We start from the raw sequence: 24636 nt of genomic DNA, 5'->3' as shown, positions 1-24636 counted from the left end.
CTGAGCTCTCTGTTGGTCAGTGCTGTTAGCAATGGCATGGATTTCTATAGAAATGCTTGGATTTTGCATCAGCGGCTGTAACTACGTCTCCACTTTTAAAGCTTTAATAGGCAAGTATGCACTAACATACATTAAAAATGTTGATGAAATAAATTTTTAATTTGAACTCATTAATTTACGAGTTTAAAGCATGTTTGGTGATGCAGTTCCCTTATAATTTCTTGTTAATTTAATATAATAAAAAATAAATGTATTTCATGGGAAACTATAAAAATAAAATTTACCTTAATATATGCATAGGCCTATAATATATGATATCTTACAATTAATATATAATATTTATAATTATAACACCACAAAAAAATGAACTTTTAACACCAGGATATCACATTATTATGAAATAATTTGAAAGGAATCTCAGTGGACCGCTCACAGCTCTCAGACGCTATGTCCTTGAACCTTGAGAGCTTACTTTGCCTTTTATTTAATAAAAATAAAAATAAATTAATAAACGCCGTGTAATCAGTAGCTTTTTGTAATCTGAGCTAAAGATAACCAAAATTCATCATTTTCAACACCGCCTTCCATTAAAGGGGGAGTAACTCTGTGCAGTGGAATTTTATCAGACGTGATCTGATTGGCCTTCCGCTAATCCCCCTTCTCTGCGAACTCATATTCCATTGGACGTTCTCACTGTCAATCAGGCTGTCTGTGCCTGCCCACCGGTGGCGCCAAATAAGGCACATAGTACCGCTGTGTGTGTCAGTAGCCCGGACGGCTCCGTCTCATCCCGACTTGGATGAGTGAGTCAAGCGTGCTCGGCTGCGACATGACCAGAGCCCCGCAGACCTGGCCATTCAAATATGGAGCAGTTTAAAGCGATCATTTCGGTGCTTTGGATATTATTGTTCAACAGAAATGAGTCCTGTGCAGAGGAAGGTATGTGTCTTCATAGTTGTTTAGACGCCAGGTAAATTGTTTCCATACATGGAGTGAAGTGTCTAGTGAAAGTATAACTCTCACTGCAGGTGTGTGGTTTTCATATTCCGGCTCTGTAAAGTTAATAAACAGATATAGAGAGGACCGAATCAGTGATAATTTTGCATTATGAGAAGCTTATGAGAAACTGAAGTCGAAATGACAATCGGCGTGCTTTTAAAAACAATGATCCTAAGGAATCCGATATTGACAAGCTGCAACAATGTGTTGTTTAAGTGGAAAATGTTCATAAATATATAGTTGAAAATGAATGCATATGATTTTGTGTTTGAATTGCTTAGTTAGGCTCCTAAAACAAGCAAATCACAGTAAATTGTGGTTGTGTTTTGTTTCAAAACAAAATTGTCTATATAAACAGTTTTTTAGTGTTGTAATATGGAGGTTAAAATGACAAGATTACTCTAATGTTTAAAATAAAAAAAGATAATTAGAAAATCGTACTGTATGTGTGTGTGTGTGTGTGTGTATATATATATATATATATATATATATATATATATATATATATATATATATATATATATATATATATATATATATATATATATATTTCTAATGACATTTATTTTTAAATATTTTTCTGTTTTGTCGTAATCTGTTTATTCTTTTTTTTTCTCTGTCTTGTCATGTCTTCATTTTTTCACTGTCATTTTAATCTCTTTATTATAATACTACAAAAGCAGATTTCAATAGATCAAGCTGTTATACGGGATTCACAATAGGTGCTTTTCTGACTGTGCTACTCCTGGTGGGATTGTTTGACAGTCATGAAAGCTTCAGCAGTTTTGATGCCAGTCTGTCGCATTAGGCTCAGGTGAGGTCAACTAAGCGTCCTAATGAGTGGCATGGCACAGAGAGGGAAAGAACAGATAATAGCTGCGTCCCTTCAGGCTCTTTGGCTTTGCTGAAGAAGCCCAGCTGAGCCAGGCTGCTCTCTCTTGCTTTTTTTTCCCCTGCTTGCCGTCTCGTACACAATGCTCTCATGTGCACATGGCTGAACTCTGCCAGCCACTGTCCATCCTCTGCTGGAATGTTGGTCGACTGGATTAGAATCGTTGCCTTAATGAATGATTTGACAGCGATTAATTGCTGTGAAAGCAATGTGTTCTGAAAGGCCTTGTGTGGCTGCAGTGATATGGACGTTTTCTGATTGAGCTGAATGTGTTCTCACTGTACGGAGAACCTCTTTGTCCACAATTACATCCCAGTCCTGCTGCGTCGGTTCTCTTTGTATTCAGACCCACTGTATTCTCTCTATATTCGGTCGCTGACAGGTGGAATTCAGACAGGATGAGAGCTCTTTGTTGGTGCACATTATACAAAGAGCAAACCTAAAAGTCAAATTTGTCGTCATTTACCTACCCTCATGCAATTTCTAAGCATAGCATAGCACGTCATCTATTTTATGGTTTATTTAGGGTGAACAAGATTTATTTTTAAATAAATGAATATTTTGCATTGTAAGGATGCATTAAATTGATTAAAAGTATAACATTTATAAAGTTACAAAAAATATATTTTTGATAAATGCTGTTATTGTGAACATTCTATTTGCAAATATTAAGTATTAATATCAACGTTGATAATATAAGAAGTTTCACGAGCACCAAATTAGCATATTTGATTGATTTCTGAGGGACACAATGAGTCTGCTCTGCCATCTCAGGAATTAATTACATTTTAAAATGCATCATAATAGAAAACAGTTATTTTAAATTGGAATAATATTTCACATTCACAATCTTACTAAATTTTTGATAAAAAAGAGGTCTTTGAAAAACATTTTTGTTTACTTTCAATTTTAAATGGTGCATATATCATGGGAAAAGCTGCATAAACATTCTCTCACGCTTGCTCCGTCCAGCTCATTTCTTTTTCTTTTCCTTTTCCCGTGTCCTTTCCCATTCCCCAAAGCGCAGGTGTCTTGCCTCACATAGTCAGTTGGAGGTGGAGGCCCCTCATTCATGACCCTTCAGCCTTAACGCACCTTGGCATCTCATTGTGGGCTTATTTACTGCTTTTTAGTGGGTTTGCAGTTGTGGCCATGTGCCGTCACATCTGCCGCGTTGGTCATGCTGTTCTTGTGCCGTTTAAGTACTCTGTCAGGGTGCAATTCAGACGATATGAGGGCACTTACCTAGGAAAGCTTTATACGCCTGTCATCTCTGTGCTGGCTTCCATCAACAGACTCTGCCAAACGCCTCCTAAATGGCATTATGCTCTCTGAGTTTTTGGCAGAAGTGTAAAATATGGAGTTGGGCTCTGAATGTGTTAACAGTCTGCCAAAATTGTCATTTATCGATTCAAACAAAGAACAGTTAGCATGGAAAATCATACCTGTTCATTTATGAAAAGCATGATTTTTAGTCCTGGCTAATGGTGACGGGTTAGACTGTCGGATGTCTATGCTTGCGGTGCCTGTACTTGTTGTTGAAGGTGGCAGCCGGACTGTGCGGGCAAGGTTAGAGTGATTTGTGAGGTTGGCAGGCATAACTGTGATATACAGGAGTTTATTTAGTAGGCTGTTGTGATGTGTGGACTCACAATGAGCAAGAAGGAAAGTAAAACAATGAGGCCTGGAGACAGGAGATGGCTGTGTCTGAAAGTAGAAAAATACTGTTTTGTAGGCAGTGTATGGAGGTAGAAAGGTGAGCAGTTTCCGAATTTAATGTTTGTGCAACATCCTAGCTCTATTTTAGCAGCCTAACTGCCTTCTATGGTAGCATCCTAACTGAAACAGAACCACATAAGCGATTGATCTGGAGTGCTCTATATAGGCAGTGACTTGTGCATCATAGGAATAGTGTCATGGAAGACAACTAAAAATGTATTTCATCCAGGCAATGTGAGAGGAATGACGCAAAATTGACATTAAATACATTTTTGAGTAAAACAGTCTGTTTTAAATGATTGAGAAGCTGTTTTTATTAAGAATTTTGTTATCATAATCTTTGCTCATGCTGTGGATTTCTTTCACTGAACTTTTAACTATGCATTCTAAGATCACATTCATTCTAAATGAAAGGTACATGCAATGCTGCCCTTAAATTTGACCTTAAGAAAGTATTATTGCAGGTAGGGTTTTCACAATATTACTTTACAATATTACAATATTATATTTTTCTAACATCATTATCATTGCCAAGAGGATTCACAATAACAGAATTATCACAATATCTACAAAAACGTAGAAAAAATGCTATAAAGTCTATTGCATCCTTGATGTTTTGTTTTCTCTTTTTTTGATTTATGAATCACCCTCAAAATATGAATGTAGTTAGGAGAAGAGCGAGTTTGTAATTATAACTCTACAAAAGCGCTCAAAAAGAACTTCCTGCAGACTGATGTGTCTAACATTCTGTCATTTTTATGGAACCCAAAGGTCAGATACATTTTTGGGTCAAGTGTCTTGCTTTTGTCTGTCATCTCCAACATGATTTTATGGGTCAGTAATAACTACATACTGTTATCGTCTTTTTAAAATTTTTTCATAAGTGGGAACCAGCCTTAAGGTGCAACACTGCCACCTACTAGGGATAAAATGATTCGATTCGTTTCACAATTTTATTTTTTACAAAATGAGATTGACAAATTATAAATTAAATGTTTCCTTTTATCATTGCTTAGACAAAATGCTGCACGTTTCGTTGTTAAATCAAAATATAACACTATAATAATGTACTAATATATCGCTTGCATATTATTGCTCTTTTGTTGGTTTTGATTGTTTCTATTGTCCTCATTCTTTTGGAACAGCCTTCAAAACTTAAATGTTATATGTTCATGTTTTTACACTTCTAACAAAAATTAAGCACTGTAATCATTAAATATTTGCCTAAGTACATTTACAACTCACTCAAATTTCTTTTAGAATTTGCTTGAATTTATTAAAGATGTCATGGAAGTACGTCTGAAACCATTTTCATTAGGAAGACACTATAACTGTCTCTTAAGTCATTGACTGACTGGGCAGCCGATGTTGGTCTTATAGTCATGATTACCCATAATACCCTGTGTGGATGTCATAAGAGAATCGTTGCTTGCTATCTGGTAATTAAGCTTGATTTGTTTCCTCACAAATTGACCAAGTCCCGTATTGAGTGAAACCTTGCGGATCGATGCTGCATTGTTCTCTGCAGCTTTAGGAGAAGGGTCAACGGGATTCATTTTCGTTCCCTGTGAGGACAAGTTTCTGCTGGATCTGCAGGAATGCCCCTGGAGGCTGAGGCACGTCTGAGGTGGTTTTGTGAAGGCGATGGATGGTTTTATTACCAGGAGAATATGGATGTTTCTGGAATGCCATGCAGCTTCATAAAGGTGAAAAATGAAACGTACTTTATGTGGTCAGTGTTGGATGAACATAGAAAACCAACCAGCAGAATGCTTGATTGTCCTTCCGGCTGGATTGTGTGGTTGTTTTTGAATATTTATTTACAGCGCTGGAATGTGTCAGACAGCTGGCAAAGAACACGCTGTGTATGTACCTGACCTATTGTGCTGATCTTTATATTTAAAGCACTCTAGACAAGCATTTCCTCTGTGAAAATAGGTTGTTTGTTCTCCCATTTTCTTAATGTGGTTCAGTATCTTTTCTGTAATATCGATATTAGGGATGATGAAGGGGACAGGTTTGCTTTTGGATGTGCGGAGGGCCGCTAACATGCAGATGTGAGCTTATGTAAGACTCCAGAGTCCAGACCCAAGGCTCTTTTAAAGGTTTAATTAATAAGACAAAGAGTAAATGTTGCTTTTCTCTGGCTATGCAATAGAATTGACTGTGAGATTCTTTAGTTTCATGTTTAGAGATGAACAAATACTTTTTGCAAGGTCCACAATTTTTTCCTAGAGCTAACTAAGGACAGAGGTATTGATCTCGGGTCATCTTCTCTCCAGGCACCTGACCATCTGTAGATCTGGGTGAAAACGGATTTAATGAAAGCCGATAGCTGACATGAATTTGCATACGAAATGCCACAGTTTTGTTTAGTGTGGCATTTGAAAGTATTGATCAAATACATTTTGACGGTAAGAATGATGAAAATGGAACAGATAATTTTTTTGCAGATACTTTATTATTATTATTATTATTTATTATTATATATTTATTTATGCAAAGAAAAATCTCACATAGGCTATATAGTCTAAAATTATATTAGTTACATATCAAACATAAAAACGTATTTATTTAAAAGCTGGATTTCTAATGTTTGTAAATTGAAAAGATTTGCATAATGCCACCCAAATGTTAAAGCAAAGATAGAAGGCATAACTTTTACTCTAGCTGTTGCCGCCACCATGTTTTGGAGACGCTGTGTTTTGTTGTGAAAGCGCAACTACTTTCTTTGGTTTTCTAAAAGAGGACACAACTAGAAATCAGTGATTAAGTGGTTTTTACAGTACTGTTCCAGAACAATTCATCCCAAATATTCAGATGTGTGCAGCTCATTTTATGGAGGGTGAGGACTTTTCCTGTGAGAGTAGCCTACAATGCCGGTGTCTTTTTCTAGAAAGTGGGGCAGTTCCAACTTTGCAAGGACAGTATGGCGCTTCTAACTCAGAGACTGTAAGTACATTATCATATGTAAAGGATTTGCAACTGATGATTCAAACATGAGTTTTGAGCAGTGTAGTGTTTGTTGTTGGTCGTTTCTCTGATCACAAATGCAGACATGGTTTTATGTTTACGCTGCATGATGCGCAACGCAACGCATTAAAAAGACAGTAAGTCATTATAATTGAAATCATGTCCCCACAGGATGCAACAAATGCCTCATTTATAATGGGTTTTATTGTTTTTGTCTTGCCGCCGGACACAAGGCATCACAGTATGGTAAGGGTTATAACATTTCCGTCACATGCTTGAGGAATTCGGCCAATCTCAACGCACTGGATAGCTGGTCAATCAGTGCACACCTTGCTTTTCAGACCGATAAGCTTTGTAAAAATTGACGCATTTCAGAAAGGCGGGGCATAGAGGAGCTACAATAATGTACATTATGTGGAAAATAATGTGTTTTTTGAAACTTAAACTGCATAAACACATTGAATTACATCAAATACACAAAATAATGTTTTTTTTTAGCAACGTCACATGACCCCTTTTAAGACATCCAGACTAGGTGGACAGTTGGACATGGGTTAAATTGTCCAATCTAAGATTTAACATCATGAATATTCAAACGTTGTTCCAGGTATCTGGGTTTCATTGTTGCTTACATGATTGTTTTATTGGACCTAATGCATATCTAATAAAAAGAATAGTAGTGAATTCCATCTCAAAGCCCATAACAAAGGCCATGTGCTGCATCCCCACTGGGAAACTACTTAAACTTTCATGTTTCATTCAGCATCCTCACAGCATTGTACAGATTAAACTGTCGCTCAGCTTAAAGGCTTTTATATTTGAACCACCTGATATTTAAAGCAGGGGTGTGAACCTACACTATGGATCATGGTTTAGTTCAGTTGCACTGCATCCTCAATTTTAAATTTTACTTCACTCTTATACAATTTTGTCAATAAATACAAGCAGTCAGATGTATGAAAAATACAAATTATTTCAGAAAAATGCAATATGTGTCATATGAAATTCATATGTGTACATTATTCTTCTATTTCATCATATTGATATTTGTACTGGTATTAAATTGCACAGTTTAATGGGTAAATTTATCAGAGAGAAAAAAAACAAACACACACACACACAATTTTAGGCTTTTATTTGTACACGTAACTTGAATCGATTTGTGGAATATGTGGTAGATGCAGCGTTGTGCAGGATGAGTGTATGGCATCATTAGCATAAGGATCCATCTGCTCTCTTATCGCTCTCGTGGAACTTGATATTATAAACTGATCATTCTGCGCAGTGCCACTTCAAGCTAGTTGCTACCGTGACAAAGCACGTATGTGACAAATGACGTCAGAAAAGGATCAGTACGTTATAATCGGTTATGGTCTATTTCTAAACCGATACCTGATATCTGCATCGCGATGCATTGAAGAAACGATTAATTTCGACTAGGGGTGTGCACGGATAGTCGAACATTTGAATATCCGTTCTGCTCTAATTATTCAATAAATAAAAATGATATTCGAATTTCGCAAAAAAAAAAAAAAAGTTTACAATAAAACCTAATTTGGTCACTTTCTGTGATTCTCCACGGCATATTTGAAGATGTATGCAAGCAAAAAAATTAATGAATGAATAAGGGGCCGTTCACATATCGCGCCTAAAACGCGTGGAAAACGCTAGTCGCGCCGCTTTCTCCTTCTTTCCAAAGCGCTCGGGCAGAAGCGCTCCTGAGCCGTCTACCGTTGCTAAGCAACAATGACGTGCTCTCTCCATGAAGACGCGGAAATTTCAGCAAATGATAAATGGATTTGCAGCACAAAAAATCGCTTTCAGTAGCTCTGCTACTAAATTTAATGTGTCAGACAGCTGGCAAAGAACACGCTGTGTATGTACCTGACCTATTGTGCTGATCTTTATATTTAAAGCACTCTAGACAAGCATTTCCTCTGTGAAAATAGGTTGTTTGTTCTCCCATTTTCTTAATGTGGTTCAGTATCTTTTCTGTAATATCGATATTAGGGATGATGAAGGGGACAGGTTTGCTTTTGGATGTGCGGAGGGCCACTAACATGCAGATGTGAGCTTATGTAAGACTCCAGAGTCCAGACCCCAGGCTCTTTTAAAGGTTTAATTAATAAGACAAAGAGTAAATGTTGCTTTTCTCTGGCTATGCAATAGAATTGACTGTGAGATTCTTTAGTTTCATGTTTAGAGATGAACAAATACTTTTTGCAAGGTTGCACCCACTGATATATAGATGAGTGGTCGCACCGCGTCGCTTCCATTATGAGCGCGCATACCACGCGCCTACATTGGAAATAACGAACTTGAGCACGCAAAAGATGCGATATGTGAACGGCCCCTAAGAACTGCGGTCCTCTACAGTACTTCAAATATGCCATGGAGAATCACAGAAAGTGATCGAATTCAAGAACATTTTTGTGGCATCTCTCAAGCAACGAATAAACACCGCAAACTTGGAGAATGCAGTGAAAACTCCTCTTCTCATGCCTGCCCTAGACCCTCGGTACAAACATCTCAGGTTTCTCGATGAAAACATGAGAGAAGTAAGAAAAAAAAAACTTTTTTGAACATTATCAGAACATTTTCCTTGATGCGAGTGGTGCGGACGCAGCCGCCGCCACCAACGATGAAGAGGATGCAATGCCCACTCGTCGGAAAAGGCTGAGCCAGTTCTTAAGCGATGATTACAGAGAGTCCAGCCGAGACGAGTGGGAACAGTTCTTGCTGGACCCATGTATTCCACCAGATGAGGATCCCATTCAGTGGTGAAACGAAAACACGAAGCGGTCACACTGCACTTTTCGTTCCATTGACTTCCATTCATACGCATGCGAATGCGTCAGACCGGAAACGCAGGCTGTTGCGTAAAATTTCGCATTTCGCTGCGTTTGAAAGTTCAAGTTTGGTGAACTCTTACCTGCGAATTCGCATCACGTGAAGTCGTGTGACCAGTAGATGATCGATATGTCACTGCGTGACCTCTCTGTACAGAAATAAAAAAATGAAAAAAGTGCTAATTTTAGCCGTAGCGCAGTATCCTATTTTATATAATACATATTTAAAAGATAATAAAAAAAAAAGCTGCAGTGTCAATGGAAACAGGAACAGATGGTACATTTGAATGAGGACATGTTCTATAATTTTTTTATTGTTTAGTGTGTATATATTTATAGAGCGAGAGTGACAGAGTACAATATAATAAGACGCTTTCTAGCCGTCACAAAAGACACAGTACAAGCACAGATTAATCCATGTTGTGATAACTGAGGGGAAACCGTTATATCTTGCTCCCGCCCATATTCGCAGTGGTGTCCGAAATAATTTCGCATGTTCAAAGGCTAGGGTGACCACCCCTTAAGGAGCCGACTTTCCCCCGATCATGTTTACATGCCCGTATTTCTTAACAAGAACATGTAAAACAATAGAAAAAAAAGCAAAAAAGATTTGCTGACAGTTTCAAAGTTAAGTGTAGGCTACCTTCTACAATAGCCTAATTGCTGCAGGCTGCTTTACATTTTTTCTTTGTTCACTTTTTTTTTTGTTTGTTTGCACGCATTGTTAAAGGTTTTCAGCTACAAAACATGTGTAATGTTCAAGCTTATTGTGTGTAAGCTTGTTCAAAATGACGGAAACAATAAATGTTGCTGAAAAATAACGTCTGTTTCACTAAACTTAATTTAAATAAACGAATATTCGAATATTCGATTTTTGTGAGCTCAAATATTCGAATGTGATATTTGCGGAAAACGCCCATCCCTAATTTCGACACCCTTAATGTAAAGTGGATTTTAAGTATCCCCTGCCAGCTCATTGAGTGATGCCTGATAGACACTTAAGACACTTACAGTAATTTACTCTTTCCATCTTCCTGTCTGCTATGCCAGTTTGACATGGACTTGGCGACGGTGCCATTGGCCCCTTCGGCCCCCTCAGATGCCAGTGAAGCAGCACTCCGGTGATGTGCAAAACGCCATTAATCTTTTGAAGAGGCATTTGACCTTTCAAACTCATTAAGCGTGGCAACCTCGCACATGCCAGATATGAGCCTTCCTGCTCGCCTTCTCCATCTCCCTCTGCCCCCTTTATCAGGGCCGAGATGGGAACAATGTTCTCTCTCCCTTCCTCACCACGTAGCTTTGACCACTGACCTGGAAAATTCCCTGACCTTTTAATGCGTGGTTTCCTGCTGATGAATAAATTCATAAATTGTATGCTTTGGCATGAAGGCTTTACTCAGTCTCCCCAGAGCCAAGATCAGGGCCACATGTTTAGTAAGCCTGACTTCTATGATTGCACTCACTCCCAGAGGTAGGAAAACAGTTGGTGTTGTGTTCCAGGGGATGGACTGATAGGGTTAGTTTATCGAAGCTGCTTCTGCAGAGGTTGGAGCTGTGGTACAGCGGTTTAGTGCATGTGCTCAAATGTCGAGTTATGTTTCAGACTTGACTGTGTTCACATGGGACATGCTATTGTAGGGGTCTTGAGATGGTCTTAATGGTCCACTGAAGTGCTTTGAAACTATTCTATGTGTTGACGGCATTTTAACTGAAACAAGAAGACAGAGCAGCCCTGTCCCCTTTTCAACAGCCAATAGCATTTGTTCATATCACAGCTTGGGCTAGAGATTTTGAACTCGGTAAAACTGCATTATGCAAGGTATGCCATTCACCATACAAAAAATACAAATTCTGTGAACAAGTGACCGAGTTCAGCCACAGCTTCATCATCTATTTATAGTGTAGGGGGCGGGTGCTTCAGATTCTAGAGAGCATTTGATAGGACAGAAAGCTTGACGAGAAGCTGAAGTGCAGGGTGATGTCATCAAAATCGTTATTCCATAATATTGGCAAAAGTGAGATAGTGCAAGCATTGCAACATTGAATGCTTATATCTTGTAAATAGTAATTTTGTCATTGTTTTGGAGCACACTAGCTTATAGGTAACATTAAGGCTGACATATTCATACTAAAAGCCCAAAAAATTATATTTTAATTTCATGGGGACCTTAAATTATTAAGTTGAACTGTTTTTAATTTTATCTGTCGTCTTAATAGCAAGAGCATGCTAATTAAATCAAGAGTGTTATTTTCGTATTGTTTCTATAATATTATAGTATTATATTTATAGCATTTATAATATTCTGAGTCTGCTTTTGTTATTTTCTGTTTTCCATTTAATTTTAGTTTAAGTTATAGTAATCGTTGAGTTTTAGCAAAGTCCTTTCAGGCAAGTCGTGCCACTCGGCCGCCATCTTGGCAACGCCTCCGGGCAGCTATTTCAGACTAACAAGACCAGCTCCTATCTAAATGAATGGGCAGAGAGTCAGAACTGCACTTTCACTGGTCACCGGGACATAAAAACAGCATGTATAGAAACAGCAAAGAAATATGATAAAAGTCGCTGAAAATTTTTTATGACTTTGCCCCAAAATAAGGTTTAAAATGCCTTTTTCCCCACAGGTTATACCTTTACTACGCATGCGCAAGGGTTCCTCAACTGTGCGCATACGTCAGTGGAACCAGAAGATAGGCTTAAATGTTTCCCGGCTTGACTGTTAAAAGCAGACGATTGGCTTTCCAGCGGGAGGGGCGGGACATGTGCACACAACTGCCATCTTTGTCGTTACGGGTTTTCCTTATATAGTTGTATTGAGGATTGAGGAAGTGGCATGTCTTTTATAAACTGTCTCTGGTTTTAGTAATTATGTACTAATGTAGTTTATATGTATTTATTTATTTTTATATTTAGTGAAGTGAAGTGATGTGTGGCCAAGTATGGTGACCTATACTCGGAATTTGTGCTCTGCATTTAACCCATTCAAGTGCACACACACAGCAGAGAACACACACAAACTGTACACACACACTCGGAGCAGTGGGCAGCTTTTATTTTGTACTTAAGTTTATATTTCAATTATCTGTCAATGCAACATCTGCCAGTGCTACATTGACATTTTTTCAAACATCATTCAAACATTTCTAAAGTTTTTCTTATATTTCTATTTATCAGCTTTATTTCAAGTAATGAAAACGGTAACAACAGTCAACAGTAACAACACTGCTAATCAATTAGTTGAATTCAAATTATTATAATAATACTGAAAAAAGGCAGCAGAAATTGCAAGGGGTAGAGATGACATTTAAAAAGTAAAATAATGTTTGCTTAATCTTGTTGCAGCTTTTTTGTGTTTGCCAAATTAAACAAAACAAACAAATAATAAGAACCAATCAAGAAAGGCAATGCAGGAATTCAGAATAATGGAATGAAAATATTTCTCTTTAACACTTTGTTCACGATTGTGGGAGCTTCTATGAAAATATATGCCTGTGTCATTGTTTTTGTCCTGAATGGGTTGACTGCAGTCTTGCAGGCAAATTAATCTGTATGGCTGAATCGCAAGCTCTTCAATCAGCGTGTGAAGTGTTTGGGTCTATGTATTTCTACGTTTACTCTGATTGCAATCAAAACAACTGAGGGGGGTCTGATTTCAGAGGCAAAGAGTGTGTGTGAGCATTTCACCAAACAGTTAACCCCAAGCCAGGGTCAGCTTGAACCTCAGATCTATCAGATATAACATTGTGCAAATCGTCCATGTGTTTTTCCTTTCTTTTTTTTTTATAGTTGAACATTTCTGTAATATCACAACTGGTGGTTCATCTATTCTAGAGGCATATACATCCTGGCACGCTTGGAATGGATACGCTATAGAGATAACAGCTTGATTTATGTGCTTTTTTTACTCTTGTTAAGATCTTGTGCATGCTCAGACGTGCACTGTGATTGCTTTTTCACCGTGTTTAGAAGGCTTTACGTTCTGTTCAAGAAGCTGATTTCTAAGGGCTCTGAGCTGTTTGCTGATAGAATGTTTATTATATGCGTGATGTACTGTGGAGGTTTGGATGTTGGGCTGCAACAACTAATCGATGAAGTTTGATAATGGAAATAAATAGTGGACAGACAATAAATGTCATTTATAGATTAGTTTTTTTATGCTGTTTTTTTTTGTGTTTATACTTGGAAAAATGTATAGTATGCCATGCATTTGCTTTTTGTTGTTCTACATATTTTCTCATAATTACTAGTTGATATGAAACACAATGGCATTTTACTTTGACATCTTCAACATTGTGAAGCGCCGATTTGTAATTACACCTTCATGCTACTTTTATTCTTGCACATAAATGAAAGTATTAAATAAGATTATATATATATATTTTTTTTTTTCAATACTGTTCAAAGGTTTGGAGAATTTTTTTTTTTTGCTGTTTTTAAAAGAACTTTCCTATGCTCACCAAGGCGCCATTATTTCCAGTAAAAAATGTAATATAGTAAAATATTATTACAAATTCCAATAAATATTTTTATTTTAATGTTTTTAATGTAATTTATTCCTGTGATGGAAAAGCTGATTTTGAAGCAGTCATCATTACTCCAGTCTTCAGTGTCACATGATCATTCAAAAATTATAATAACATGCTGTTTTGGTGCTCAAGAAACATTTCCTTTTTAGTGTTGTTTAATCATTAGTATATAGGTCAACAGTATATAGGTTTATTTGTAATGAAAATTGTTTGTAACATCATAATGTATCTTTAAAATTGGATTTCTTTACTGTCTCTTTTGATCATTGTAATGCATGTTTGCTAAAATCAAAGTAATAATTTCTTAATTCTTCAGTGAACTATCCCTTTAAGTGTGTGTGTAGTGTTTGGTAATGTAATGTGTGGTCAGATGGTCAGTTGGCGAGGTGGTGTGGTTCTCTCTCTCAGGGCCAGATGGGGAGGTTCTCAGGAAGTGCCAGTTCCTCTTCTCTATCCACTCTGCGAGCCTGTCCTCACACACACACACTCAGTTTAACGGCTGTGTGTGACAGTGTCACCCTTTATTTGTCCTTGTCTCTGATGTAATTGTAGATTACTTTAGTACTCATTGAAGGTCACCTCAAGGACAATTTAGCAGACAGGTTACTAAATGAGAAGAAATAGGATTCACCTAGCAGGGAATGTGTGTGTATGTTTGGCCCTTTGCTTATGTTCCTAAGACTGTTCCTGACCCAGAATGCAGCTCATACAGTTGTGTGGATGTCAGTGAATGACTGATGTTAAGGTGGCCTTGTGTCTTTGTGTGGATGGTTGATGACACCAGTACTTCTGTTACTTTCCATTCATTACCACAGAACTCTTTCAGTGTCTCTCTCTCAAGTATGACTCAGCTATACCACAGATTTATTAAAGTTTGACATTAAGAAAAGAACCATTGACTTCCATAATGGCAAACCGAATGAAAGCACAAATGCTCCAGTCTTCAGTGTCACATGATATTTCAGAAATCTTTCTAATATGCTGATTTGGTGCTCTGTAAACATTTAATCTTATTCTGCATTTATTTGAAATAGAAATCTATTTTGACATTGTACTAGTCTTTGCTGCCACTTTTAAGATCAACAAGTATTAATTTCTTAAAAAAAAATCTCACTGACCTCAAACCATTGAAATCTTGTGTGTCTATGCTTTCTCACAGGTAGCAAAGGTGCAAATTAATGTCACTAAATGTCAACCTGAAGGCAGTGCACATAAAAGCACAGTGAATTCTTCAATAGAGAGATGGTGGGACTTATTGATGGAAACTCATAGTTTGCATTAGGTCAGTTTGTAATGGTGTTTTAAACCTGCCAGAAACCAGTGTCTCGGTTTGTTGCTCAGTATTTGAGAGTTCTTCTTAATCTAAGTCAGATCACGTTCCTAGTGTTAAAATCAAAGTTCAACAAATACTTCAGAGCTGAGTCTACCAAATCCTCCAATACAACTAAAACAAAACCCAAATGCCATTGCACCTTACAAATAACACAGAAAATACAAGCATAGCAGATGTATATTATTACATAAACAACCGCATGCTGTTGCATTACTCAGAAATCCCTGCCGTGAGTTCCTATGCTAAAAAAATGTGTTGAGAATAATTTGTGAAATTAGTTATGGTTGTAAATTTTTCCCTCTAAATAAATATAAAATTTTAGCATATAAGATGTCCTGAATGAATAATGAATAATGCCTCATATCTTGTATCTTGAAAGTCCTAGTGGGTATGATTTTTAACTTACTAGTAGCAATCAATCAAACACCTTAGCAATACACTTGTAACCACCCAGATCATCCACTGCAACACCTTGAGAGCTTGATGCCTTTTCAACAACACACTAGTGGCAATTTTTGCTCAGACATGAGTCATGACGTGCATGTTCTTCAGAAATTCTAGTGTTATTATGTAACATCACACTTAGAGATGTGCTTACAGTATGTACATATGCCTTGTGATGTGCTTTTAGCTTCATTTACACAGTCTTCTGATGGTACATGCACACGTCACTCTTTTAGCTGGTCCTGCCCAGGAGAGTGCAGATGTGATGAAAAATGCACGGCTGTTCTGTGGCCTGTGCAAGCTTAGAGTTGAGAATACAGTTAAATACTGCAGCGGTCACAAAAGGCAGCGATTTAAAACACTACCTGGCTCCTTTCTTGCCCCAAGAGCCAAGACTGTGTGTATTCAAGCTATCAATCTGTCAGTATTGCTAACCCAGAGTCTGTTGCATTAGTCTTCTTGGAAGAAAGTTTTATTCCATGTTGGTTTATGTGTGAGAGACAGGAGAACTGAGAACACCAGCTTGTTGCTGTTTTTTTTTTTTTTTTTTGGAGCGATTGAATGGTAGCAGGCTTGGCCAAATGGACTTCCTCCTGTTTTAGGTCTGGACTCGCACGTGTGAAGACTCTGCTTAGTGCAACGCCACTTTTTGACATTCCAAACTTGTCTGAGCTGTCTTGTTCAAATGCTTCCCATCTGTAGGCCGGACTGCTTGAAAACTAGGAGTGGAGCATTTGCATTTTAATTTGCATTCAATCACCGCTGTGTGAGTGTGTGTTTTATGTGCATGTTTGCATTTATGTTGTCTTATGAAAGTTGGCTGGTGTTTTTCCGTTTTCCTTCTTACTTTATTATAGAGGCACTACAAACCTTTAATTTCAATCTGTCCATTCTGGGTGAATGTAGATGAGCCTCCCACTATCTTTTTTTCACTTGCAGTCTGTATCTTTCTTTTACTTTCCATACACCGATTTCATTAGACGTGATATGAACCAGGACTCTTGGACAGCAGTTCAGCAGAATTAATTTTTTCTTCTCATGCTACCTCGTGCATGTACACCCACACACAATAACAAATTTATCATGATGTTTTTCTATATTGCTAACACACAAAATATGATTCTGTTTGCCCAAAATCCCAAACCATTACTTCAGTTCTCAAAACATTACAAACATTCAGAAGACATTTTTTCTACTTTACATTTTTACATTCAGAAGACACTCAGTGTGAAGCACAGGTTATACCATATTGAAAGCTCAATGCAATGTTAATTTATTCGTCAGTGTTTTGGTGTACTTTATCATATACAGGTGCATCTCAATAAATTAGAATGTCGTGGAAAAGTTCATTTATTTCAGTAATTCAACTCAAATTGTGAAACTCAAATCCTGCTGGAAAATGAAATCCGCATCTTCCAAAAGCTGGTCAGCAGAAGGAAGCATGAAGTGCTCCAAAATTTCTTGGTAAATGGGTGCAGTGACTTTGGTTTTCAAAAAAACACAATGGGCCAACACCAGCAGATTACATTGCACCCCAAATCATCACAGACTGTGGAAATTTAACACTGTACTTCAAGCAATTTAGGCTATGAGCTTCTCCACTTTTCCTCCAGACTCTAGGACCTTGGTTTCCAAATCAAAAATACAAAACTTGCTCTCATCTGAAAAGAGGACTTTGGACCACTGGGCAACAGTCCAGTTCTGCTTCTCCTTAGCCCAGGTTAGACTCTGACGTTGTCTGTGTTTCATGAGTGGCTTAACAAGAGGAAAATGACAACTGTAGCCAAATTCCTTAAAACGTCTGTATGCCTTGACCCCAGCCTCAGTCCATTCCTTGTGAAGTGCACTCAAATTCCTAAATCGATCTTGTTTGATAATCCTCATAAGGCTGTGGTTCTCTCGGTTGGTTGTGCATCTTTTTCTTCCAGCCTTTTTCCTTCCACTCAACATTCTGTTAACATGCTTGGATACAGCACTCTGTGAACTGCCAACTTCTTTGGCAATAAGTGTTTGTGGCTTACCCTCCTTGTGAAGGGTGTCAGTGATTGTCTTCTGGACAACTGTCAGATCAGCAGTCTGCCCCATGATTGTGTAGCCTAGTGAACCAAACTGAGAGACCATTTTGAAGGCTCCTTTGCAAGTGTTTTAAGTTGATTAACTGATTGGCATGCCATCACAATCTAATTTGGTGGGCTTTTGTTAAATGTGAGCCAAAATCTTCACAATTAAAAGAACCAAAGACTTAAACTACTTCAGTCTGTGTGCACTGAATTTATTTAATACACGAGTTTCACAATTTGAGTTGAATTACTGAAATAAATGAACTTTTCCATGACATTCTAATTTATTGAGATGCACCTGTAGATTGAGCAGCAAAATTGTTCACAAGTCAAAAGATGACTAATTGATTATTTGTCCAACAATTATTTTAATTTGTTTTGATGGAAGAGAAAAAGTTTTGGACTGAAGTGTTTGAATGTTTGTGCTTTGTAGTTTATAGTTTCTAGAAAACAGTATGTGTTTTAGCCTTTGAGGGAAAACTGTCAACAGGGAAGGTAGTTGCAGTGTCCACATTACGCATGGCTTAGCTTAGGTAGCTATGTAATTTCTCTCTCTAGTCTGCAGTATCACCTGTACTCCGTGTCATCCTGCCCTCCCTCCTTGACTTTCATTCTCTTTATTCAGCTCCGTGTTCATAGGGTACCAGTAGTAAGGAGGCAGTTGGGCTTCAGGGCTTCTAAATGATTGGCAGTAGAGAAATGGAGAGAGAGACCCTCTCCCTGTGCTTTGATTAAACTCTCTGAGATCTGTCCATTAGTGGATGGGCCTCTTCAGAGGATGTGTGGGCTTGTAGATATTGGGGTGCCAGAGGAACCAGGGTTAGGATCTTTTCCTTTTCACTTTATGTGATGCCCGTCACATTTTTCATTTCAGTCTCCTAAATGGTTTCGCCTTCCTCTTTCCCTACAACCTGAAATTTAAATGTGTGCAATCTTTCCATTCCTCCAAACTGAATAAGAAGATAGAAATCCCATATGACCCTCTCCGTGGCTAAATCTCTCATCAAAAACATAGTCTTTTAATAGCATTGAGCATTGAAGGGCTATCTTGGATCGTATTTCCTATGCCATCATTGATTATTGTTTCCTTCAAGGTAAATAAGTTTGGCAGATCATTTCCTTGCTACAGGAAAATACACTCATTGGTTTAAACCATGAAACATTATTGGTCAAAAAGCTCCTTTATTTGATCTAGTGATGAACCACAATGGACCCACGTTTGTAACGTCCATATGTGCCTCAGGTGGTTTTAATTGGAAGAACTTGCTTCAATGAACTTGGAATTAATGTAAGATCTTCCAGAGATGACCTTTCCTTTCCAAAGGCAAAGGTCAATACAACACATCTTGGAAAGTCAGTGAACTTTGACCTGATATACAGGCTAAAAAAATTAAATGGGCATCTTGAGAGTGGTTTAAATGGTTATTTTGATTTGATTAGCATGAAGATACAACAGCACTTCCGTGTTGAGTTTCACAAAGGCTGCATCCACAATTGCATACTTATCCAAAATAAATATTTTCGAAAAAGTATTTTCTAAATAGTATGAATGTGTAGATTAAGATGTACTACATTTGTCATGTTACCTACCAGCATGTACCATTAGCAAATCCTCTCCCGTAGCCTCATTGGACAGTAAAGTGTCCATTGGATGTGGACTTCAAAATTTTGTTGGAAGTGCTTCTTGCCGTATTACTTGCCATATGCATTCTGTATATTACACATTTCCTTTTTAAATAATTTTAATCAGTTTATTTGATAGTCATGTGATCACTGTAGAATTTGCTGTCAAATTGCTATTGTATCCTAGATAGCACTCTTTCACATGGTAATTTTGAGAAGAAAAAAAAAGTATGCCATATTTAGCATTGGATGTAGTTAACATTCCACTCTACATCAAGACAATGAACTCTTGTGCTGTTTTACTGTAAGAATCCCAAACATGTTTTAGCCGCATGTGAGTAATAGTATTGTCATTTGATATTTTGGCTTCAGCACCTAAGTTTTTGATAGGTTGGTATGACTAAGCTGACAAAAGTTTAGTCATACACCAAGAGATTTTTAGTCATGCGGAGGTGTGATTCACTCCATGACGATTCCGTCTGTTCTTCAGTTTCTAAGAAAACACATAGTGCACAGAAGCCACTTGTCTTTTTAATGACCTCACTATAAATACGGGGACCATGGCTAGATCAATAGGCCTGTGGAAAGAAACAATAAGGGCCATCTAATTAAATTCAAACAAGCTGAAAGGAGCCATTCTGCACCTCATTTGTATAATTAGTGGACCCCCCCCACTCCCCTCTTTTTTTTTTTTTTTTAAACAAGGCATGTGTGGATTAATATGCTCAAATTATCTACCTCACAGATAAGTAAATAAACAATCATGGAATAAATGAATCAAGATAATGTGAGACAGCTGAGCAATGAGTTCTGACACAGTTGTACAAATGATAAAAAAAAATTTAGATTTTTTTTTTTTTTTTTTTTTTTACTTTTTTTAGTTTTTTTGTATTATATTATGATAAGTAGAAAGTCTGTTCCCATCAGAGCTTAAATGGACCCTGCAGAGCAGACGCCATTGCGACTGATATATTTCCCTGTCATCTATCCACTGAGCACACGTCGGTGAGGACAAGCTTTCTGTCCCACCTGCCATCCATTCATCCCTCCATCTTTCCGCAGTTTAACAGGCACAGACCTGTTATTCTAACTTATCGACTCGCCTGGCCGTATTCTTTTACAAGCCGCCCGGTTGTGCTGCCTATTGATTGATCAGCTGTCAAGAGTATGGATTTCTGCGGTTCCGTGATGTGCCGTATTGATGGATGGCCGGTGGGGCTCCGTTCTCTCTCAACCCCAGACCTTTCCGACTCTCTCTATCTGTCTCTCACATACACACCTTTGACTTGTCTTCATTCATCAATAGGATGGAGATCAATGTCTACAGTAATAATGGAATGACGGAGGGGGTTGGGAAGAGTTAGAGAGTTTGGACTGATGATATGATATGATGAGAGGTTGTGATTTGGAAGAGTTTGGTTTGGCGTTGTTCTCTTATTTAGTTAATTTCTTTTTTACATACTTTACATTTTCAGTCTTTTGGGCTAAGTGAGATTTAAAAAAAAAAAATGTTTTGGAATGAAATCTCATATATGCTTACCAAGGATGCATTAATTAGATACAGTAGAAACTGTACTATTATGAAATATTACAATTTAAAATAACTATTTTCTGTTTTAATAGGCCTAAATTTCAAAATGTGATTTATTTCTGTGATGATGGCTGTTGAATTTTCAGGAGCCTCTATTCCAGTCTTCAGTGTCACATGACCCTTCAGAAATCATTCTAATATGCTGATTTGCTGCTCAAGAAATATTTATTATTATTAATGTTGAAAACATGCTTTGCTTAATGTTTTTTGTTTGAAACCATGATTAGTTTTTATGAATGGTAAGTTCGAAGTAAAAAGGCATTTGTTTGACATGGAAATATTTTGTAACAATGTTACTTTTGTTAAGTTTAAGTATTTTAAAAAGTATTTTATTCTTTGCTTTTTTTTCAGTAAGGCTTGTGAATGCAAGTGTAACTTTTTTTGTCACGGTACCAAAATTTCAGTATTCGGTACCGATACCAGTGAAAATCCACGGTTCTCAAAGCAAAACACAAAAATATGCTAATTAAAAAATAAAACCAATTTTTAGAAAGTTTTTTTTACAAGTAATATAATTATGAAAAACAGTAAACAAGGTTCACCCAAATTTAATTTGTCTTTAATGAAATTTAAACACATTTAATTTTTTGGTAAACAAAGGGGATTTGCTATTAAAATGTAAACATGGAAGAAATATTGTGTGATTTATTTCTTTAAAAAATAAAGTTTTATACATTTTTTCAACAGTTGTAGCAGTATCACATACATTCTACTAAATAATAGTAATATTTCTAGCACAACACCTTTATGTAAAAAATTAACTTTTATTTTGACACTGGTTTTACTCAAATGAAATGGTAAAATGCTTGTGAAGTGGCTCAAAACAGTTCTGGTGATGTTGTTTATGTATTTATGTCCTCATTGAGATGGCAGATGTTAAAATTACTGCAAGCGTCATGCGCTTCAGTCTATGTAGTAAACAAACCATTCATTCATTCACACAGAGAGGCGCAGAACATGCAGGATTCATATTTCAACCAACTTTTGTGGCTTTTACAGATACCTGTCCATATGGAGATTTGATTTGATTAATTTATGCTAATTTTGACAAATTCCGTGACTTATCATATTAAAATGTATGTTTCATTTTCATGACTGGATTTTGAAAATAACTCATTTTAGACTGCAAGTCAAGATTAGCAACAGTGACTATGTTTAGTTTGATGACATAAAGCATTCTGAACATAAGCCTACCCCTCAAACAGCCATAGGTGGGAGTGTGTGGATGTGTGAGTATGAGGACAGCAAAGGAAAATTTAATCCACATCCTCATACTATCATTAATGAAGCCTCTGTAATCCGACATTTAGTGCATTAGAGAGGATGAGGAGAAGAAGATACAAGGGCTGGGGAAGTGGTCTTGTTTGAGGATGAATGAATGTGACAGGTGGGAGTGCTGGAGAGAGGAACACCCTCCTCCTGTCAGGGGCGTGAAAGGGAGGTGACGTGGTAATGTGGCGAGAATCAGAGTCTAATTTGATCTAAAGTGGATTCCTAAATTGAGGTGGGGGTGGGGGGAGTCTTCCCCTCTCTCTCTTCCACTTACGTAACCATTCTTCCACATTTTTGACTCTGTTGCTTATTAACAACGACAGAGAGAGAGAGAGAGAGAGAGAGAGAGAGAGAGAGAAGGAGATTTAGGGATGGGGGAGGAGTTGTTCCCTTACACTGTCCTCCTTTCCTAGTACAGTGTTTTTAGTAATGCACCAAGAAGACAATTCCTGGTTGCAACAGAACCTTAAAAAAAGACACTCAAATACTGTAAATGCTGTTTAAAATTTGAAATGACATTTATAAATTATATTGGGTTCGGTTTAATTTTTTTAATTGTCTGTGAAAGAAGTATTTTGCTCACCATGGCTGCATTTATATGATAAAAAATATAGTAAAATGTTTGAAATGCATTGATACAGTAACAGTTCTATACAGTTCTATTTAATATTTTTGTTGAAACATGATACTTTTTCTTTAGGATTGTTCTTATGAAGATCTAGTTCAAAAGAACAGCATTATATATTTTTTCTAGTAAATTTAATGCATACTAGCCTAATAAAAGTACTAATTAAAAAAAATATTGTATAAAGGTGTCCTTGTTACAGTGTGACTCTACATTTAAGTACTTAATAATATTAATTAACTGCATGTACTTATTATATGTTCAGGGTTAGGAATAGGCCCAGGGTTACTTGCATGTAATTATGCATAATTACTTGTTATTATAATGGTACATGTATGTACATGTAATTTCTAGCACATAGGACACCTTTAAAGTAAACTGTTACAAAAAAAATCTTATCGACCCCAAACTATTAAAGAGCAGTGTATATTTAAGAGCTTTGGCACTTCTTTATAACTTTATTATTTTCTTTATAAATTGCTTTTTAGTACTTTTCTGCTGTCAAATGATTAATTGCATCCAAAATAAAAGATTTTGTTTACCGGTACATAATATATGAGTGTGTACTGTGTATGTGTGTGTGTGTGTGTGTGTGTGTGTGTATATATATAATGTATATATGTATGTATGTATTTAGAAATACAAACACGTGCATGAATATATTTAAGAAAAATGTTGTTTACATATTAAATATATTTATATAGAATATAAATGTGTATACAATATTTTCAAACTATATAATAAATGTGTGTATTAACATGAAACATAAAAATAAACAGTACACATACATAGAAATTTAGTTATAGATAGTGCTGACAAATAATATATTATTGTTTTGATGCATTTCTCATCTTTATCATTAGCTTTGAGCAAAATTTTACTTGTGTCCACTAAGTTCCTCATAATCTCATGTTACAGTGATCACAAACTCTCAGACGGTGCAGTAAACTGTTCTGATGCCAACCCCAACTGAATTAAACCCTCTTGACTTCATAAGGGGAAAATCCTGACCAACATGGACAGGAACACAAAGGGCAAGAGAAGGAGATGCCAAACAGTGGCTACAGCTACAGAAATCCTAACTGCTGTGGCATAGTCGGAACAAGCATCCTGTTTTGCTCACAAACAAGCAGTTCTCTTCTGAATAAAACATTCATTGGCTCGACTTGGCCAGATGAAATGGAGGTACTAGCAACGATACGGCTTCAATTATTGAGGTGTACCTTAAAGCTCCACTAAAACGGTCCTCTAACTCAGAAAAGAGCTCTGGTTAACACAGAGGGCCCACCATGACATTTAAAAAAAAAAACACTGCGATCAGCACAAAGGTTAAGTGGGACAAGAGGTCGAGAAGTGTGTGTGTGTGTGGTTTTGAGAACGTGTGGATGCTCAAGAGTTGTGCATGTGTGCTTTCTTATTATTGGTAGTAGTCAACGCCTAACATCCATCCAAAACTCAATATTACTTCAGAAGTTGTAAAAGTCTAGTTGTACAACATTTTTGCTAGTAGAACAGTTCTGTCACTTTGAATGTACATTAGTCAGAGCTGTCTGTGGTCTCTTTGATGCTTTCTAATCATTTTGACATTGCTCACATCTCATAACTCGTTATGTAAGCACATGCTCTGGCTGACAGCACTCTCCACTCTCTGGGAGTTGGTCACATGACCTGCCTGCTCTCAGCCTAACCCTCTTTGGCGACTGCTGCCTTCATTCGTGACATGTTTTAA

The 24636-nt window shown here is 37.0% G+C and overlaps 1 protein-coding gene across 3 annotated transcripts in view; it reads left to right on the top strand.

Moving 5' to 3' along the window:
- Positions 1 to 749: 749 nt before the first annotated feature.
- Positions 750 to 24636, top strand: part of LOC132145288 (ephrin type-A receptor 7-like) — a 144150-nt gene continuing 120263 nt past the window's right edge. For all 3 annotated transcript variants that reach the window (XR_009434454.1, XM_059556180.1, XM_059556179.1), the window contains exon 1: positions 750 to 939. Coding sequence is in view for 2 of the 3 variants with exons in the window: in XM_059556180.1 (XP_059412163.1) it covers positions 864 to 939 (76 nt within the window). In the remaining variant the exon portion in view is untranslated. The remainder of the gene's footprint in view (positions 940 to 24636) is intronic.

This window comes from Carassius carassius, chromosome 8 (assembly GCF_963082965.1).
Source record: "Carassius carassius chromosome 8, fCarCar2.1, whole genome shotgun sequence".
In the NCBI taxonomy this organism is placed as follows: Eukaryota; Metazoa; Chordata; class Actinopteri; order Cypriniformes; family Cyprinidae; genus Carassius; species Carassius carassius.
Note: the sequence above shows the minus strand (reverse complement) of the source record. Positions and strands in the feature narration are given on the sequence as shown.